Below are 22,067 nucleotides of genomic sequence, written 5' to 3' on the forward strand. Positions count from 1 at the left end.
GAGGAAGTGGACTGCCCTCTGCTGGGTGGCGAGTTCATTAAGCTTTCTCAGAGACGAGGCGGTGCCTCGGGGTAAACCAATAGCAAAGCTGTTAGAGGGCTGCACCAATTCGTAGAACCTGAGATCATGATAGATAACTCAGGGGTTATCATACCGATCCTGTCCAAAAAAAAAGAAGGTCAAAACAATCTGTTTAAAACACTATAAAGTAGCGTAAAACTGCGGGTTTAAAACTCTCCTCCTGCCAGTGAACTCACCATCATCCTCTACAGACCCAGACTCAGGGTTCGGTACAAACACCAGTCGATATACGTCCTTTTTATTTTTGCGTTGGTCTGTGAGGTGAACTGGATCCTCCCTGCTTGACTCAAACACCCGAGAGACTACCGGGGGTGGGTTCTTGACGCCTCTGATAAACAACACCAAACGCTCCCACGTTCCTGAACTCACCTGTGGTGATGACTCCTCGAGTGGGCTTGGTCTGTGCCCCACGGGAGCTGCTGTGCTGTGTTCAAGTGTTGCTCGTATTTTTACGCGGCATACATTCACATAGTTTTTTGTTTTTAAATATAATTCCCTTTGGTTTGATTTCGCTTTAATACATTTACGTGTGACTTCTAATGCAACAATATTATTCTTAAAATGTTTTTTATTATTGTAGGCATGTGTCTTACAAGGTTAATATTCTCTAAGTTCAACTAATGTGTTGATTAAAGTGTGTCTTTAATAGTTATTTGACTCTATCAGTATTTGTCTGTTTGTACAAAACTCTCTTTTCATTTAAATATTTACATTAGAAAATGATCTCAAGCCCCGCCCACTGAAACCGCTTCCATAACCACACCCACTCTGCTGTGATTGGTCATGCACCGAGGTTTGTCACCGCGTGTCATCAATCCCGGAAGTCTCCACCTCCAAGGGACTCGTTGTAGAAACAAAGCGGGGCATTATTACAGCTGGCTGGAGAAGGAGTGAAGCCATTATGACGTCATAATGGACTCTTGTAACCTCTCGTTCGCCCAGATTTCATACGAACTTTATAAAGTAATAAGTTCAAAACGTGGTCATGATGTTGGACTTAGTGCATCTTGGAGAAGAAGACTTTAACATTTGAAACATAAGTCAGGAGCATTTGGTTTTCATATTAATTGACTTTTAATTGAAAGATTTAGAGCCATGATTCAAACGGTTTTTCTTTTACAACCTCGGCTTGATCAGTGGGGTCTTCGTGGTTTTATTGGCGCCACCGTGACTCAGATGTTCTCTAAAGAATTCCTGGATCTTTGTCCACAAGTGAACCTCCGCGGCTACGTGGACACTGGGCTCACCGCCCCACAGGACCGGGAGATTTACGACCCCATGCGGGCTCGAGACGCAGAAGGGTCCGTACGGTGGCTCCAGAAGATGTCCGGATGACGGGTAGGACATGCTTTCGAAGTTATCCCTTCCATTGCGTTTCAGTCTGTCCACCATCTGATCCATGAAACTCTTGCTGTCCCAGTTCAGGTCGTCCTCTCCGGCCGCAAAGAGGAAGCGGGCCTTGGCTCGTTCGATGGGGATCAGACTGCCCTCGTTGTCTTGAGGATCATTCAGACAGTTTTTCACCAAAAGTGCCCCCGATGGAGTTACTATCATCTTGCTATGGTCAGCCTCCAGTGGAGAGAGGATCCTTTTCTTCCTGTAGTAAAGTGGAAAAACAACGTTGGCGTTGCAGCCATTGATCCACACCACTGCGTCAATGCCTTGCACAAAGGCAGCCAGGGAGAGGGCGATGTCCGAGCCTTTGGATCGGGCGATAACACCGATGCCATCACCGCTAACCTGCCAACGACACCATTGGAGATTAAAGAAAGACCCTTGAAGTCTTCTTGATCAACAACAACGATAGCTGTGTCTCAAATCACATATTTGGTACTTAATTTTTAGTGCATAAGTGCGTCTCAATTCTTAGTATGTGAAATGTAGTGCTCCATACACACTAAATTGTCTATAAAACGCCCACAAAACTGAGTATGGATCGATGGACATTTTCTATCCTGAACGACTCCATCTTAGTTAAGTTGACGTTGTTAAACGGAAGTTACGTCATATACATGTATATACTTGCAGTATATGTAGTAGGAGGATGACACGTCTTCGCTGCTGATACCAGCGTAAATATCTTGCCCATATTAAGTTTCTCATATTTCTTGATCCAAACCAAACGTGCTGCCAGCAGGTGGCGATAGTGTTCCTACAGCTGGTTGAAATCATCGTTAAATTGTAGTAGAATAAGAAGCTGTCGCGTCATTTCCTGTTAGTGTGTAGCAGAAGTGTTTGATTTGAGAAATACTATCTGTGGAGAATTAGTTACTAGTTAGTACGTACACTATCTTGATGCATACTAACCAGTGCACTAAGAGAAGTATTTGATTTGAGACACAGCACAAGTGTGTCTCCCAAATAGCGCTCTTCTGCATTTACACTTACACTTACAATTTTGAGAGCACAAGTGCGTCCTGATGAGCAGTGTGCGAAAATGTAGTGTGCAAACTCACACTCAATTGGCGCACTCAAACAGTCAGAAAACAGAGTGTGGATCGATTGACACTTTCCACCCTTAACAGCCGCCATCTTAGTTGACGTAGATGATGCTAAATGGAAGATAAACCACTGATGACGTGTCTTCGGAGCAGATATTGGCTTAAATGTCTTAAAAGAAAAATTAATTTTATCACAAAACAACACAACAATAGTATTAACACAATCAAAAACAACTTAATAGCTTGTTTCGATTTGCGAAAAGGGCTGTCAAGTGTCGGCGATAGTGTTCCAACGACTGGTTACAACCGTCATTAAATAGTAGTAGAAGAAGTCATTTCCTGTAAGTATGTAGCGATAGTGTTTGATTTGAGACAGTACTATCCTGCTGAAACACTATGCAAGTCAGTGCACTGTGTAACAGCGTACTTGTAAAGCAGTGCACTTAGAGAAGTATGCAATTTGAGACACAGCGCACTTTTAATTGTTAAACCACATGAAACTACATCCATAAATGTTTAACAATTGCGTCAGCTGAACACCTCAAAGACCAAGGAGCTGGTCTTGGACTTCGGTAGGTCCAGGACAAAGCCACGTCCAGTGTCCATCAGAGGCGACGAGGTGGAGATAGTTGACAACTATAAGTACCTCGGTGTGTGGATGGACAGTAAACTGGACTGGTCTCGCAACACAGACCATGTATATAAGAAGGTTCAGAGTAGACTGTACTTTCTAAGGAGGCTTCGATCATTTAACATCTGCAAGAAGCTCCTCTGCATGTTCTACCAGTCTGTGGTGGCCAGTGTCATGTTCTATGCTGTGGTGTGTTGGGGTGGAAATGTGTCCAAGAGGAGTGTCAACAGGTTGGACAGGTTGATCAGGAGGGCTGGTTCTGTTGTTGGCATGAAGCTGAACTCACTGGTGACAGTTGCTGAGAGGAGATCATTGAACAAACTACTGTTCATCATTGATGATGATAGTCATCCTCTGAACACTGTCATCAGTGAGCAGAGAAGCAGAATGAGTGCACGAATGCTCCTACCCAGGTGCAACACTAATAGACTCAGGGACTCATTCATTCCTCGGGCTATTAAATTGTACAATTCTGAGTTCGGGGGCAGGAGTGGAGTGAGAGTATCTGGATGTTCTTTTCTATGTTAGTCTTTGTATCCTTTGTCTTTGTTGTTTTTCTTTGACCTATGTTCTTTGTCTTTATCTTTAGACTTAGATTGTGTCATCTTGTTCTTTTTCTCTTTATGTTCTTCTTATTATTTTATTTTTATTTATTATTTTGTATTGTTTATGGAAAATTGCTGGCTGTTGGAAAAAACAATTTCCCGAAGGAGACCTCCTGAGGGATCAATAAAGTTTTACCTTACCTTACCTTACCTTTGGATGTTGCCGCAGGAACTCGACAGCTTCTTCAAAGAAGTCCAAATGGATCTCTTCCACGTTGGCCTTTTTCTCGAATACCGCCACAGTCAGAACCACGTAACCTTTGTTGGCCAGAAGACAAGCTCGTCTCTCGTACATGATGGTGGAGATATCCAACACACCCGGGAAAGGACCTTCACCTGATGGACACAAACAAGAACCTTTTGATAACCAGATCTTATATTAGAGTATAAAATGACCAAACCTGGTGGTATGAAGAGGACTGCTTGAATGTTCTCCAGGGTCACAGTGACCCGGCTGAAACCGGGGGCCATCACGACCCGTTCGTGGATGGTCTCGGCCAGAGTCCCTCTTTTCTCATCTTCGTCGTGAACAGAAAACCTGACCACCTGTGGAAGTGTCACGTTGCTTTTTATAAAGTTTCTGTGCGGGGTGCCCGGCTGCATGGACCACAGGAGACCCATGGGTTCGACGCCCTTGTAGCTTCCGCCCAGAGATTCGTCTCGGACGACGTCGATGACCCCGTGGCCGTCGGCTCTGTATTTGGCCCCGGAGCTGAAGTCCACTCCTTTGTCGTCCATTAAACGGGCCCTAATGGTAACCTCCTGCCTGGACCTTAAACCGGACACTTTGACCTGGATCGGGTCGTCAAAGAGGGACCTGGCACTCGGGATCAGCCGCAGCTGGACTCGAGAGGACATTCCTGGAAGTAAGTAAGTAACTTATATTTATAGAGCGCTTTTCCAGACCAGGGTCACAAAGCGCTTAAACAAACAAAACAATACTCAACAAAATATATACTTTAAAGGTCAAGATAACACTGAGACAAACACAGGAGTTCCCGAGAATCAAGGAAAAGCCTGCACGAATAAAAGCGTTTCTAGAAGGAATCAGTAGATCATCAAACACAGAGGAAGATCGTTCCAAAGCTTAGGAGCAACAGTCTGGAAGGATTTCTCTCCTCTGGTCCTGAGCCGTGTTCAGGAACCATCAGTAGATTCTGATCCACAGACTGATCACTGATGGAAGGTCTGACCATGAATAGCACTGAAAGTAAGAACCAGCATTTTAAAGTTGATCCTGAAAGAAACTGGCAGCCAGTGAAGAGTTTTACGGATCGGAGAAATGTGAGTTCTTCTACTAGAGCAGCTCAGAATTCTAGCTGAAGAGTTCTGAAGCCCCTTCTTGTTAAGTCATCAATAGTCCAGACGAGAAGACACAAACACATAGATTATAAGCTCCAGATCATGTTGTGACAACATTTTCCTAAATTTAGAGATTTTTTTCTCAGTTGAAGGAAACAGTTTCTGGTCGGTTTTCTGCAGTGTTGAACCAGAGACACGTCTTTGTCAAATAAAACACCGTGGTTTCTCATCCCTCAATCTTCTCAGCAGTATGTGGAGTCCAAATAAATCTTAAAATTAAGTCAGTACTTGGTTTAGTCTTGTAAATTCATTCAGTCATATTAATGCAAGGCAAAGCAGGTTATTAGAAGTTTTAATAACCGTTATTCTAACAACCATTTGTTAATTTGTTAAAAACAACGACAAAAACAGCTCATTTGAGTGAGCAATTGTTAGACAACAGGAAAATAGTTTACGATCATCCCTCTTACCAGAATCGGTTGATATTCTGTTCCAGATGCTTGAATCTACTTTCACAGACACTGCGTCCTACGACTGTTTGCAGTGAACATGGTCGCTGGGTTTTCAATGTCCTTCCAACTGTTCTCACTCTCCGACCTTAAAGTCCAATCTTGGTTAATGAGTTGTAAACAGATCGATCACTTGCTCGTGCTCTCCGTCTTATGTCCGGCCCTCACGGGATAAGTTTTACCCGGAGAAGTTGTAACAACTGCGTAGAATGTCTCGAGTTTTAATCCCGTGTTAAATGCGCCATGTCTGTGATTTTCTGTTTTATTTTGAAGGGGTCGAAAAGGAAGTGGATCGAGTTCGTTGTTGTTGGGGGGGATGGTGTGTGTTCCACATGACGAAAAGTAAAGAAGGCAAAAACAAAGTTCCAGCCTCGTTGTTTCCCACGCGACTAACTCGGTTACACTACTATAACAGACCGTGTCTGCTTCTGCAAGAATAATATTGGGGCACATTTATGTGCAGGGAAGCGCTCTCGCTGTTGCGCGTCTGCACAAGTTAGGAAACGAAAGAAAACTAGAAAGAGTGCATTTCCAGAAGAAAGTGCAGTGTGAATGCTGACCCTGCTGTGGAAGTAGTATTGGAATTAGTAGTTAAAGTTGAACGACTGGAATTAGTAGTTAAAGTAGAAGAAGTGGAATTAGTTGTAAAAATAGAAGTAGTAGAAATGTAAAAGTATTGGTGGAATTAGTAGTTGAATTTGTACTAGAAGTAGTTGTAGTATTAGTAGTAGACGTAGTAGTGGAAGTAGTGGTGGAATTAATAGGGGAACTAGAAAATGTGCATTTCCAGAAGAAAATGCAGTGTGAATGCTGACCCTGCTGTGCTGTGGAAGTAGTAGCTGTATTAGTTAAAGTAGAAGATGTGGAATTAGTAGTAAAAGTAAAGGTAGAAGAAAAATAAAAGCAGTAGTAGAATTAGTTGTTAAAGTAGAAGGAGTATTAGTATTCGTAGTGGAAGTAGTAGTGGAAGTAGTAACGGAATTAGTAGTTTAAGTAGAAGAAGTGGAATTAGTATTTAAAGTAGAAGAAGTGGAATTATTTGTAAAAATAGAAGTTGTAGAAATGTAAAAGTATTAGTGGAATTAGTAGTAGAATTTGTACTAGAAGTAGTTGTAGTATTAGTAGTAGACGTAGTAGTGGAAGTAGTAGTGGAATTAATAGGGGAACTAGAAAATATGCATTTCCAGAAGAAAATGCAGTGTGAATGCTGACCCTGCTGTGCTGTGGAAGTAGTAGCTGTATTAGTAGTTAAAGTAGAAGATGTGGAATTAGTAGTAAAAGTAAAGGTAGAAGAAAAATAAAAGCAGTAGTAGAATTAGTTGTTAAAGTAGAAGGAGTAGTAGAAGTAGTAGTGGAAGTAGTAACGGAATTAGTAGTTTAAGTAGAAGAAGTGGAATTAGTAGTAAAATTAAAAACAGTAGAAAATTAAAAGTAGTAATACACTTAGTAGTAACAGTAGAAGTATTAGTGGTAGAAGTAGTAGTGGAGTTAGTAGTAAAAGTATAAGTAGTAGGTCAAAGTGGAAGGATTGAAAACATGAGTTGAAGATTTTCCACAATGAAATGAATGGGATAGAAAAAGAGGAATAAAAGAAAGAGTGGAAGCGATAAAAGAAAGCTAGAACATAGCCCGCATTTCGGAAACAAGCTGAATAGATAAAAGTTTGAACAGTTCAAATCTGATCAAATTTGTGGGAGGAGAAGCAGCAACAAGTTTAGATCAAAAGAAAACAGGATCTCAATCATTCACGCAATAAACTGTTGTCCACTTTATCTTCTCTAAACGAAGAACGCTTGGTTACACCAACTTTCTCTTTCAGTCATTGCACTCGTTTTTTACATCTGTATCTTTAGGTAATTAAAGGTATCCAGGTAATACTTATCCCTTGCGAATATAGGGCTTTAGTGAGCAGTCCAAGGAAGTTTATGTAATGAAAATATTTTATCGCCTGTAAACACAACATAGGATTCATTGTTGGCGTCAGTACAGAATAAATGAATGTAATAACACAGAATTAGAAACAGAAAAAATGGACCAAGCTCCAAGGATGCTGTGGCTTCTATAATATCTTCATAACTTGGATGTGGTTGGTTCTTCGTGGAGATGTCTCCTAAAGAACTCTTGAATTTTAGCCCAAAGATGGACTTCGGCCGCCGCGTGGGTCTTGGGCTGGCCCCCCCACAGGACCGGCTTCCCCACGAGCGCATGGACGCTGGAAGGGCAGTGGGGGCCGTACGGCGGCTCCAGGAAATGTCCCGCCCCGGGGTAGACCACGGCCTCGTAGTTCCTCTTCCCGTGACGCTCCAGCCTCTCCACCATCTGCTCCACGAAGTCCCCGCTGTCCCAGTTCTGGTCGTCCTCCGAGGCCACGAAGAGGAACGGCGAGTCCGCCCGCTCGATGGGGATCAGGGCGCCTCGGTTCTCGGGGGCCCTCGTGCTGTCGACGACGCGTTTGACGTTGAAGGCGCCGGATGGCGTCGGCGTCACTCTGTCGGCGTCGAACATCAGGGCCGGGAGAACCTGGCGTCCCTCGTGGTGAAGAGGCAACGCCGTGTTGGCGCTGCAGCCGTTGATCCAGACCGTGGCCTTCACCCCCGGCAGGTAGGAGGCGATGGAGAGGGCGAGGTCTCCGCTCTTGGACAGCGAGACGACGCCGACTCCTCCCCGGCGAACCTATGGACGACGTAACGGGTCATGAAGGTCAAGAGGCTTCTTGACCACAAATAAACAGTTTCCCATTTTGCAGCTTTTAAATAAATCTGTTTATTGCATTATATATATATATATAAAAAATGATCATGATCTTTTTGGTTATTCTTTATACAAATATGTGTTTCAAAAAATATATATTATAATTAACACACAAATATTTGCTGCCTTTGCTTCTTTTTGTGTTGCGTTTAAACTTCCGGCCGCTAGATGGCAGCAGTCCATTACGTCCTCTACAGCTGAGAAAAATGAAATCCTGGGGGATTCTTGGCGATGACTGAGGACGAGAGGATACAGTCGACTCCTACCGCTTTATAAAAGGTGTTGTTTGGACGTATTTTGTCTTAATAATAATAATAATACAACCAATAGAGGGAAGAACAATAACAAAATGTCACAAAAACTCGGTGTCCCCTAAAATTGTTACAAAAATAATGCAAGTGTATCTAAATGTATCGGGAGATTATTGTATCGTTATAGCTTAGATCATGAAGTATTGTCCTCAAATTGAAAGGTTGAATAATAATGCAGAAATTGTCATCAAGTGAAAACATTTTTTTTGTTTAAAAGGTTGTATCATCAACTCATCACTAGTAACCACAAGTTAGATGAGATCCATCACCAAAAAGTCTGGAAAGAATACTGAGACCGTAGACTGACTCGCTTCTATCTCAGCAGCACCTTATCTTGTTCCCGTAGGATGTTTATCGCCTCCTCAAAGTGATCCAGGTGAAGCTCCTGGATGTTCTTGGGCAAGTCGTCGTAGCCGTACAGCGCCACCGTCAGGACCACGAATCCCCGACTGGCCAGAAGAGAAGCTCTTTTCTCGGACAACCCTCCGCCGAAGGTGTACAGGTCCAGAACCGCAGGGAACGGACCTTCACCTGGGATAAAAGAACAGCATTTTCTTCTCAAAATTTTTTCATAAGAGAAGCACAATATATTACATATTTTTAAAAGAAAAGTTAAAAAATAGGGGGAAAAAGTGCATACAAAGTGAAACACAAACACACACTTTCCGTACATTTTCATGCATAAAAAGTGATGTAAGTAAAGTGAAAAGTAAGGTTTGTGAATATTTCAAAAATAACCTCAAATTAATGAAGTACATTTGTATAAAACATACAGAAATTAAATAAAAATGACCAAAAAGTACAATTTTCTTTTTAATTTAATATAAATACCAGAAAACTTTTACGTAATTAATCATAATTTTCGGAGTTTCTTTTAAATTAAAAAAGATACGTGAAGTCGCGCTATTGTTAACAAACCATGGTGACGCATTTTCAAAAATACAAGAATATATATATTTTTTAAATGTATAAACAGTAAAAGACAAACACACACTTCCATACATTTTCATGCATAAAAAGTGATGTAAGTAAAATGAAAAGTAAGGTTTGTGAATACCTCAAAAACAACCTCAAATTAATGAAGTACATTTGTATAAAAACATACAGAAATGAAGTAAAAATTACCAAAAACGACAATTAATTAAAAAAAAATTTAATATAGATACCAGAAAACTTTTACGTAATTAATCATAATTTTCGGATTTTCTTTTAAATTAAAAAAGATACATGAAGTTTCGCTATCGTGAAAAAAACAGATGGTGGCGTACCCCCAAAAATACGCAAATATATTCATTCATTCACAACCACCTTATCCCGGCGTCCCGGGGAGAATCATAGGGCGAGAGGGAGGGGACACCCTGGACAGGACGCCAGTCTGTCGCAGGGCACACACAAAGACAGACAACCATTCACACTCACACTCATACCTATTGACAATTTCCCAAAATTGTCAATTAACCTCTGTATGTTTTTGGACTGTGGGAGGAAACCAGAGTGCCCGGAGTAAACTCACACAGCTTTTTTAAAATGCATAAAAAGTAAAACACAAACATGCACTTTAATTAAATTTGTGAAACACAAAAACAGGTTTGCAACATGTGTGTTTACTTCAAATAACAACCTCAATTGAATTGTTAGATTTGTTTAATCAATTTAAAAATATTAATGCATTAGAAAATGAAGTAAAAATGATAAAGGAATATTATCTTCTATTATATTTAAATACCCAAAACTGTATCCTCTTATATTTACGTAATAAATCATAATTTCATGGATGTTTTCTGGACAAATCTTTAAAAAATAGATACATTTTCGTTAACAAACGCACGGTGGCGCATTTTCAAACATGCAAAAGTAACGAACAAGTGGCGCCATCTACTGGAAACTAAAGGTAAATCGTCGCCACATTAAAAAAACACCTGTTTAGTTAAGATGATGAAGTTCTCAGAGAAGATAGACCTGGAGGTGTGAAGAGGACTCCTCGGGTGTTCTGCTGCTTGATGACCCTCCTTCCTACTCCTGGTCCAATCAGAAATCTCTCGTTGACCACCTGGGCCAGAGTTCTCCCTCCGTCCTCCTGAACCGAAAAGGTCACCAGGTGAGGGTCGAGGGCCCTCGTCTTCTGCAGCCTCCTGTGCGTCTGGTCCGGTGACATGGACCACAACAGACCCATGGGTTCCACCCCCACATAGCTGCCCCCCAAAGACGAGTCTCTGTCCAGGTCCAGCTCCCCGTCGGCGTCCGCTCGGTACCTGGCCTGAGACCTGAACACGACCCCCTTCTCGTCTCTGACCCGAGCCGCCACGGTGACCTGCTGACCCGACCTCAGACCCGACACCTTCAGCCGGACCGCCTCGTCGAAGAGACACCTGGTTCCGGGCAGGAGCTTCAGTCGCACCTGAGACGACATTTTCCTTCTTCTTCTCGGTTCGCTCCGGGAGATAAAAGTGGCAAAAAGCTGTGAACCATCAGGAGAAGATCTCGGTTTAGAGTCAACACTTTGTGGTTCAGGAAACACGGTCTCTAGAGTCTACAGTCTAAAGTCTAAAGTCTAAAAGGAATAAAATTGAAGCCAACGGGCAAATGTTACACAAGATCACACGACTATCGTTCTTCAAACAAACCTTTTCATGCATAAAAATGAAACACAAACACACACTTTTTTACATTTTCATGCATAAAAATGAAATGAAAACACACACTTTTGTAAATTTTAACGCATAAAAAGTGAAACACAATCACACACCTTTGTACATTTTCACGCATAAAAATGATACAAAAACACACACCTTTGCACATTTTCATGCATAAAAATGAAACAAAAACACGCACTTTTGTACATTTTAACACATAAAAAGTGAAACGCAAACACACACCTTTGTACATTTTCCTGCATAAAAATAAAAAATACACACTTTTGTACATTTTCATCCATAAAATTGAAATACACACACACTTTTGTACAATTTCATGCATAAAAAGTGAAACACACACACACACCTTTGTACATTTGCATGCATAAAAATGAAATACAAACAAGCACTTTTCTACATTTTAACGCATAAAAAGTGAAACACAAACGTTTGTACATTTTCATGCATAAAAATGAAATACAAACACACACTTTTGTACATTTTAATGCATAAAAATGAAACACACACTTTTATAGATTTTAATGCATACAAAGTAAAACATACACACTCTTGTACATAGTACTTTTCACATTTTCATTTTCGATTAAACAAAAACACACACTTGTACATTTTAACACATAAAAATGAAACACACACTTTTATAGATTTTAATTCATAAAGTAAGTCGCACACTTCTGTACATTTTAACACATAAATAGTGAAACACAAACGCACACTTTTGTACATTTCCATGCATGCAAAGTGAAACACACACACACTCTTGTACATAGTACATTTTAATTTTCAGTGAAAAACCAACACAATTTCATTCTTTTTCATACATAAAAAGTGATACACAAAAACACTCTCATCACGAATGAAAGATACAAAAGACATATAAACCTTTTAAAAAAATCATTAAACAGCTGTACACACAATTATACACACATACTCACACTAACATACTTTTAACACATTACACAAACTCCAACAACAACAAAGTACATACACACAATAATCACTGATGCACACAAACACATTTTATATGGACGGACACACAAATATATACTTATATGTTCATCCAAAAACTAACCACAAAGACACACACTTATGTTAATTTTAACACAATCTTTATTACAAAAAAGTTTAAAATTATACTAAAAAAAATCAATATCTAGTTAAAACTTTACTAAAGTATCTACGGACGTTTTTTTTTAATAATCTTTTAAAAATAAATTATAAAAATGGATGAAACTAGTTTCGAGCGTGTGATTGGCTACTTCTCGTCACGTGACGAAACGTGTACGCGCCCTGTCGAGAGGAGCTGCAGCCGCGCGCGCGCGCCTCCTCAGTCCTGGCTGGAAGGACACGAGGAACATTGTCAAACCTCGGGCGCCTTCACAAGCACATTTACGGTAAGAAGCGACTTCGCTTGAACGCAGCGGCTTCAGCCGAACTTACCCGAAGACGCCCGCAGGCGAATAATACTCGTTCAGTACTTTTGTGGACGATTGTTACTCTGTTGACGAGTAACTTTGGTTTATTTAAATCTTTTTTTTTTTTAACTTTCTTTCGTCCTCAAAACTATTATAAGATAAAATGATGACATGTATACGTTCAATTACGACATAAAAGTTTTTTAAAAACACTTGTTGTATTTATATGTTTAAATAACTTAATGTAGAATAACTATGGTGATTAAATATTGCAATATAAAACAATAATATAAATGTTTAAGCGCTAAGAAACGTGCAAAAATGTTGAATACATTAAAATATATATAGTAAATATAATAATTATAAATATAGTTATAATTTAAAGTAATGATTCGTTGACGAAAAAGTACAACGAAGGATGAACTGAGAAAAACGTTCGGACAGAACGAACTAAAAGTAAATATAAAATCTGAACTTAAAGCAAATTTGACTAAAATGTTTTTAAGAAATTGAGAAAGAATCGTAAAAAGGAACAACAACAAAAACTACAATATGTAACACACGAAAAAAAACTAATTAAATAATGCAATTCTGGTAGATAAAAAGTTAAAGTTAAAGCAGCGCAGTGGTCAGTACCTAACACTGTCATCCCACATTATTGAGTCGTGATCCATCAAACACCGAATCAAAGACCTTTTAACAACCGTGTCCGTCTCTCAAGTCGGTTCATTCTCGAGTTCTTCTCACGATCGTCTCCGTCGTTTGTTGTGCGTCGACGTGACGGACGTTTGTCGACAGCGAAAGTGTCGCGTGTTGTGCGTCGAACATGTTTTAATGATCCTTAATGACTTGCAAATAACTGCCGAAAATGACTCTGCAACACGCGATTGATGAAGTGCAGTAATCCTTGATGACCTCCTTCTTCTTCTCCTCCTCCTCCTCCTCCTCCTCCTCCTCCTCCTCCTCCTCCTCCTCCTCCTCCTCCTCTCTTCCCCTCCTCTGCACACAACTGATTTATGTCATGGAGCTGGAATGAAAAGTGCAGTGCAGGGGGTGGAAATCTGGCTCAAACCGAAAGTCTTGTTTTAATCATTAGTTTTTCTCTGACATGGAGGATCTGCCGGGGGTCGGGTTCCTGCTCCTCCCGGGACGGCGTCCCCCATCCCTCTTCTCCCCCCCCCCCCGAAAATCCATCCAGTCAGTCACGCTAATGACCTCACTCCATCATGTTACGTGTCCGGCCGTAAACACTTGTTGTGTTGCCGCTCGCGGACACGACGATGGAAGTTGTTGATCGGTGAGTCATGGAGCGATTGTTTCTCCAGATGCTCCCCATGTTTGTTCAAGCGCTCAGTGGCCGCCGGACGCCAAGTTTTGTTTCGCCCTTCGATGTTGTTTGCCCTGGCAGAGCGTCTTCGCCTCGGCTTTTATACGAGCGGGAAGAAAATAACAAGAGCGTTTCTATTTTAGCGGCGAGTAGCTTTCGTAAGAAACATGTGGTTATAGAGAGAAGGACGTACAGATAAGTGTGATATAACTGTATAGTTTAGTGTTTTGGTTATTTGTGGTTGTGTCACTTGTATGGCTTCGCTCTGCTGCCGCGCGTGACGCTAGCTCGATTCAGAAGTAGCAAAAACATGTTTATAAAACTTTCATACGTTTTCATGCACAAAAAGTGAAACACAAACATTTATACATTTTCATACATAAAAAGTGAAACAAAACTTTTATAGATTTTCATGCATACAAAGTGAAACACAAACACACACAGACTCTTGTACATGTTCAGTGAAAAACAAAACAATTTAATTCATTTTCATGCATAAAAAGTGAAACACAAACTTTTATACATTTTAAGACATAAAAAGTGAAACACAAGCTTTCAAACATTTTCATGCTTAAAAAGTCAAACACAAAGACACCTTTGTACATTTTCATGCATAAAAAGTGAAACACAAACTAATATACATTTTCATGCATACAAAGTGAAACACAAACACACACTTTTATACATTTTCATGCATAAAAAGTGAAACACAAACACACGCACTCTTGTACATGTTCATTTTCACTGAAAAACAAACATAATTTCATTCATTTTCAAGCATTAAAAAGTGAAACACAAAGCTTTTATAGATTTTCATGCATACAAAGTGAAACACACACTCTTGTACATTTTAATGCTTAAAAAGTTAAACACAAACACAAACTTTTATACATTTTCATACATAAAAAGTGATACACAAACACACAGACTCTTGTGCATGTTCAGTGAAAAACAAAACAATTTAATTCATTTTCATGCATAAAAAGTGAAACACAAACTTTTATACATTTTCATACATAAAAAGTGATACACAAACACAAGCTTTCAAACATTTTCATGCTTAAAAAGTCAAACACAAACACACCTTTGTACATTTTCATGCATAAAAAGTGAAACACAAACTAATATACATTTTCATGCATACAAAGTGAAACACAAACACACACTTTTATACATTTTCATGCATAAAAAGTGAAACACAAACTAATATACATTTTCATGCATACAAAGTGAAACACAAACACACACTTTTATACATTTGAATGCATAAAAAGTGAAACACAAACACACGCACTCTTGTACATTTTCATTTTCAGTGAAAAACAAACATAATTTCATTCATTTCAATGCATAAAAATTGAAATACAAACACTCTTTTATACATTTTCATGCATAAAAAGTGATAGACAAGCACACACATTTATTCTTTTTCATGCATAAAAATTGAAACATAAAAAAAAGCTTTCATACATTTTCATGCATAAAAAGTGAAACACAAACACACACTTATACATTTTCATGCATAAAAAGTGAAACACAAACACACACTTTTATACATTTCAATGCATAAAAATTGAAATACAAAAACACTTTTATACATTTTCATGCATAAAAAGTGATACACACACTTTTATACGTTTTCATGCATAAAAAGTGAAACACAAACACACACTTTTATACATTTCAATGCATAGAAAGTGAAACACAAACACACACTTTTATACATTTTAATGCATAGAAAGTGAAACACAAACACACACTTTTATAGATTTTCATGCATAAAAAGTGAAACACAAACTTTTATAAGTTTTCATGCATACAAAGTGAAACACAAACACACACTTTTATTCTTTTTTATGCATAAAAAGTGAAACATAAACACAAGCTTTGATACATTTTCATGCATAAAAAGTGAAACACAAACACACACACTCTTGTAAATGTTAATTTTCACTGAAAAATAAACAATTTCATTCATTTTCATGCATTAAAAAGTGAAACACAAACTTTTATACATTTTCCTGCATACAAATTGAAACACAAACACACACTTTTGTACATTTTAATGCATAAAAACTGAAACACAAACACACACTTTCATACATTTTCATGCATAAAAAGTGAAACACAAACAAACACTTTTATACATTTTAATGCACAAAAAGTGAAACACAAACACAAGCTTTCATATATAAAAAGTGAAACAAAAACACACACTATTGTACATTTGAATGCATAAAAACTGAAACACAAACACACTTTTATACATTTTAATGCACAAAAAGTGAAACACAAACACAAGCTTTCATACTTTTTCATACATACTGTACAAAGTGAAACACAAACACACACCTTTATGCATTTTAATGCATAAAATGTAAAACACAAACACAAGCTTTCATACATTTTAATGTATAAAAAGTAAAACACATACACACACCTTATTACATTTTAATGCATAAAAAGTAAAACACAAACACACACTTTTATACATTTTAATGCACAAAAAGTGAAACACAAACACAAGCTTTCATATATAAAAAGTGAAACAAAAACACACACTATTGTACATTTGAATGCATAAAAACTGAAACACAAACACACTTTTATACATTTTAATGCACAAAAAGTGAAACACAAACACAAGCTTTCATACATTTTCATACATACTGTACAAAGTGAAACACAAACACACACCTTTATGCATTTTAATGCATAAAAAGTAAAACACAAACACAAGCTTTCATACATTTTAATGTATAAAAAGTAAAACACATACACACACCTTATTACATTTTAATGCATAAAAAGTGAAACACAAAAATACATATTTATACATTTTCATGCGTAAAAAGTAAAACACAAACACACACTTTTGTACATTTTCATACGTAAAAAGTGCAAACATGTTTATAAAACACAGAATACATTCAAGTCCCAACGGTAAACCTTTTAATGTAGAAATATGTTGACAACTAGTTTTTTACAGTTGTTGGTACAATTCCGACACCACCTAAGTACCTGGTGGGATAGTGAGTTATTTTAACACGGCGGACCGTTTTTAATGTCTGCATTAAATTCAAGAACAAATGTAGTAAAACAAATAATTGCGTAGAGTTTTTTTTTACTTATTTTCGCTCGTTTACAGGTTTATTTTTTGAGTAAACTTGACTGAAACGAGTGTCAAGTTACTACAGAGGAAAAACCACATTTAAAAAAAACAACAAAAAAAAACACCTTTTCAGACAACTATAATTGGCAGCGTCAGCGTCTACACGTGTAAACGGGTACAAGGATAACAAATCAAAACCGTTTACACAAACTAAATTGCACGTTTTTTTTTCCCTCCTCCTTTTCCACGTACACGTCTCACCAATGTATACACGTCTGAAAGTGACGCTGTTGACCAATGAGGCGCGTCCCTTTTGGTCATGTGATGTCGGACTTTAGGCGGGCACTTGTGGTGTCGATAAAGTTTTGAGATTTTGACTCGCAAGATTTTATAAAGGATTGTTTATAGATTTTTTAAGTACAAAAATTTCCTTTAAAAAAACGTGTTAAAATTTTCATAAACTACAAAATACATAAAATGCGGCTTCGTAGTATTACTATTACTATAGAGCCTTGTGGAGTAAAACTTTTGGCTTTGTAGTTTACCAACATTTTGGAAGATTTTTCAGCCACGTGTTTCATAGTAAAATTAAGTAAATTCAAGTAAAATCTATACGTAAGACTTACAAGGCACACTGTCGATCTATTTTTTTTAAATAAAATAAAAGTATTTTAATTGCCCCTTATAGTCCCAAACAAAAAGTAAATGAAGTTCTATGATTCATCTGTTATCTTGGGTACATTTGAGTATCTATTTTAAGTGGGTCTACAAGAATTAAGAATCTGTCTGATAACTACTACTACAACTACTAGAAGGGCTTTGCTGTAATGGGTGTTTGAATGGAGACAGAACATCTAGTGGTTATATAGCACACAGTTACACGACTGGACTATATGTTTAGAAAAAAAACTAAACTTCTAGTAATAATCATAACAGAAATTTATATATATATATATATGTATATGTTATTTGCTACATGGTAACTATCGTGAGGGATCACTGCATTAGTTGCTGCACCTCCAGTGCTGTCATGTCTCATTTATTTTTCTAGATCTGGTTGCGATGTTTTCTGCCTAAAAGCTTCTCAAGGACGACAAAGCATCATTGTTCTTCGTGCTTCACATTATTGCCTCGGACACAGTGACTCAGTCGCGCTGATGAGGATGATGGTTCCCGATTTATCTTGGTCTTTCCTTTTTTTTCTTTTTTTTTAAAGAACAGAGTCTTGGACGAGCGCTCCGTGTTGTTGGCAGGCCTGCGATGATTGACCGCTTGGATTTCGCTGCTGACAATCGTGGATACGACTTTCATTGTTCGATAGATACAACGATTTGTAACCAGAGGAAAGTCAGTGTAGTCGCACACACGCACACAAACGTACATGCATTTGTTACAGAACCAGGAGTGAACAGAACACATGAAATTATAGGTGAAATAAAGGAAAAACAAACAGATCCTGATCTTTTAGTGAAAGTAGTATTCCTCTTAAATGTTTATATATATTTTGAAATGTATGGAAAGATTAATTATTATTATTTAAAAAAGTATTCTTTACTTGCTTATACTCCATTTAGACTTAAGAGTTATGTACACACATCTTAAATTAGCATGTAGCTAACGCTAGCTTGTAGCTAACATTAGCATGTAGTTAACATTAGCTTGTAGTTAACATTAGCATGTAGCTCACATAAGCATGTAGTTAACATTAGCTTGTAGCTAACATTAGCATGTAGCTAAGGGTGTGTCCCAAATCGTATACATATTGAAATGCATGGAAAGATTAATTATTATCATTTAAAAAAAGTATCCTTTACTTGCTTATACTCCATTTAGACTTAAGAGTAATGTAAACACAGCTTAAAATAGCATGTAGCTAACGTTAGCTAGTAGCTAATATTAGCATGTAGTTAACATTAGCTTGTAGCTAACATTAGCATGTAGCTAAGGGTGTGTCCCAAATCGTATATATATTGAAATGCATGGAAAGATTAATTATTATAATTTTAAAAAAGTATCCTTTACATGCTTATACTCCATTTAGACTTAAGAGTAATGTAAACACAGCTTAAAATAGCATGTAGCTAACGTTAGCATGTAGCTCACATAAGCATGTAGTTAACATTAGCTTGTAGCTAACATTAGCATGTAGCTAAGGATGTGTCCCAAATCGTATATATATTGAAATGCATGGAAAGATTAATTATTATCATTTTAAAAAAGTATCCTTTACTTGCTTATACTCCATTTAGACTTAAGAGTAATGTAAACACAGCTTAAAATAGCATGTAGCTAATGTTAGCTTGTAGCTTATATTAGCATGTAGTTAACATTAGCTTGTAGCTAACATTAGCATGTAGCTAAGGGTGTGTCCCAAATCGTATATATATTGAAATGCATGGAAAGATTAATTATTATCATTTTAAAAAAGTATCCTTTACTTGCTTATACTCCATTTAGACTTAAGAGTAAAGTAAACACAGCTTAAAATAGCATGTAGCTAACGTTAGCTTGTAGCTAATATTAGCATGTAGTTAACATTAGCTTGTAGCTAACATTAGCATGTAGCTAAGGGTGTGTCCCAAATCGTATATATATTGAAATGCATGGAAAGATTAATTATTATCATTTTAAAAAAGTATCCTTTACTTGCTTATACTCCATTTAGACTTAAGAGTAATGTAAACACAGCTTAAAATAGCATGTAGCTAACGTTAGCTTGTAGCTAATATTAGCATGTAGTTAACATTAGCTTGTAGCTAACATTAGCATGTAGCTAAGGGTGTGTCCCAAATCATATATATATTGAAATGCATGGAAAGATTAATTATTATCATTTTAAAAAAGTATCCTTTACTTGCTTATACTCCATTTAGACTTAAGAGTAATGTAAACACAGCTTAAAATAGCATGTAGCTAACGTTAGCTTGTAGCTAATATTAGCATGTAGTTAACATTAGCTTGTAGCTAACATTAGCATGTAGCTAAGGGTGTGTCCCAAATCGTATATATATTGAAATGCATGGAAAGATTAATTATTATCATTTTAAAAAAGTATCCTTTACTTGCTTATACTCCATTTAGACTTAAGAGTAATGTAAACACAGCTTAAAATAGCATGTAGCTAACGTTAGCTTGTAGCTAATATTAGCATGTAGTTAACATTAGCTTGTAGCTAACATTAACATGTAGCTCACATTAACATGTAGCTCACATAAGCATGTAGTTAACATTAGCTTGTAGCTAACATTAGCATGTAGCTCACATGAGCATGTAGTTAACATTAGCTTGTAGCTAAGGGTGTGTCCCAAATCGTGCACTTACACTGAATATTTCTAGTGCGTCCCAAAGAGCAGTGTGCAAAGATTTAGTGTTCAATGTGCACTCAAACGGCCAGTAAATTGAGTGTGGAATCGATGGACACTTTCCAACCTTCACAGTCGCCATCTTAGTGACGTAAATGACACTAAACAGAAGCTACGTCACCGACTTGGCGTCTTCGGAGCAGATACCGGCGTAAATGTTTTGAGAAAACTCTAATTTTACCCCAAAACAACACAACGACAACAATAATAACACAATGAAACACAACTTGATAACTTGTTTCAATTGGCGAAAAGTGCTACAGCGTAACATTTGCTTGTAACTAACATTAGCCTGTACCTAACATTAACCTGTAGCTAACGTTAGCATGTAGCTTACATTAGCCTGTAGCTGTTTTCTATTAGTTTTTTGGGGGGGAAATGGCAATATTTTCCTTCAGTTGTACTTCAAGGGCATTTCCATTTAAAGCAAACTTTATGTTTGTTATGTTTTGTGAGTGTTATGATCATTTGAATAGACAACCCTGTCGACTACCTCTTTATCTGCCAAAAATCTCTCTCTTCTTATGGCACATCCCTAGCTAGCATCATCACTTCGCTTCGGTCCTAAAGTTTAACTTCTTAAACCAACGTCTTCGATCCGAATCTTTCATTTAGTAGTAATCGATGACATCTCTTACTGTACATGCGAGCTCTCGCTCTTCACTGTCAAATCTTATTCCGGGATCATTATTTCTGGCAACAAATCGACTCTTTCTCAATCTCGCTACGCGGCTCTGTCATCCGACCCTTCGGAGGTTTTCGACATCGCTCCCACAAACGACTACAAACAAATTTATTCTGGATATTATTTAATGGTGGAAAAACGTCTCTGCAATCGCGGGGTTTGTCACGGTTACACGGTGGCGAGTCGATCCTGACACGATGATTACACGCCGCAGGTCCGAGCCGCTCTGACAATACGTGAATAGACAACGATTGTTGCTGAGAAGCTTCTTACGTGCCAGACAATTATGGTTTGGATCGCCGTCTCAGATGCAGACGAGGTCGCGGTTTGGTTTATTTATTGAGTCGTGTTGTACAATAGAAGAGAATATCTGGAGGGCTGTTTACACTCGAGATGAATTGAATGAAAAGAGTTCTTTATGAGAGTGTTTGTTCTCTTCTTGTTGCGTTATTTAAAGATGGTTTGACATCGAAAGTCCTCTTTAGTGCTTCGTTGTGTTGTCGTTGTGGGTCTGCAGTGGCTCAGGTGGGAGTCGCTGTCGAGTAATCGGAAGGTTTGCGGTACAAATCTTGGCGATTCACGATACAGGGTCAACAATACGATCTATTGCGATACTGTAGTAACAAGTATATATGTGTAGTATTGTCCAGTACTTGACTCTGGTGTTGTAGTATTTACAGACCACATGACTCTTAACGAAGTCGTAACTGCTTTCATTTGTTTTCAAACTAAAATATGTCCAAACATCAGCTTTAAAAGCTGCTGGAGTCACTGTATCCTCTCGTCCTCAGTTGTAACTGCTTTCATTTGTTTTCAAACCAAAATATGTCCAAACATCAGCTTTAAAAGCTGCTGGAGTCGACTGTATCCTCTCGTCCTCA

At 38.0% G+C, this 22,067-nt stretch overlaps 3 protein-coding genes across 4 annotated transcripts in view; 1 reads left to right on the forward strand and 2 right to left on the reverse strand.

Moving 5' to 3' along the window:
• Window positions 1–1,180: 1,180 nt before the first annotated feature.
• LOC148064033 (acyl-coenzyme A thioesterase 5-like) lies at window positions 1,181–6,068 on the reverse strand. Its single transcript, XM_087810965.1, has 4 exons — window positions 5,531–6,068; window positions 4,160–4,618; window positions 3,910–4,094; window positions 1,181–1,821 (listed from the first exon to the last, which is right to left on the reverse strand). Exons 2-4 carry the CDS (start codon window positions 4,614–4,616, stop codon window positions 1,198–1,200), a joined length of 1,266 nt encoding a protein of 421 aa, XP_087667091.1. The 5' UTR covers window positions 4,617–4,618; window positions 5,531–6,068; the 3' UTR covers window positions 1,181–1,197.
• Window positions 6,069–7,359: 1,291 nt separating this feature from the next.
• Window positions 7,360–11,083, reverse strand: LOC148064034 (acyl-coenzyme A thioesterase 1-like). Its single transcript, XM_087811141.1, has 3 exons — window positions 10,591–11,083; window positions 8,960–9,162; window positions 7,360–8,242 (listed from the first exon to the last, which is right to left on the reverse strand). Exons 1-3 carry the CDS (start codon window positions 11,039–11,041, stop codon window positions 7,640–7,642), a joined length of 1,257 nt encoding a protein of 418 aa, XP_087667267.1. The 5' UTR covers window positions 11,042–11,083; the 3' UTR covers window positions 7,360–7,639.
• A 1,560-nt stretch (window positions 11,084–12,643) lies between these two features.
• Window positions 12,644–22,067, forward strand: part of glis1a (GLIS family zinc finger 1a) — a 44,072-nt gene continuing 34,648 nt past the window's right edge. For both annotated transcript variants that reach the window (XM_087810927.1, XM_087810928.1), the window contains exon 1: window positions 12,644–12,679. The gene's annotated coding sequence lies outside the window, so the exon portion shown is untranslated. The remainder of the gene's footprint in view (window positions 12,680–22,067) is intronic.

This window comes from Callionymus lyra, chromosome 16 (assembly GCF_982586985.1).
Source record: "Callionymus lyra chromosome 16, fCalLyr1.hap1.1, whole genome shotgun sequence".
NCBI classification, from domain to species: domain Eukaryota; kingdom Metazoa; phylum Chordata; class Actinopteri; order Syngnathiformes; family Callionymidae; genus Callionymus; species Callionymus lyra.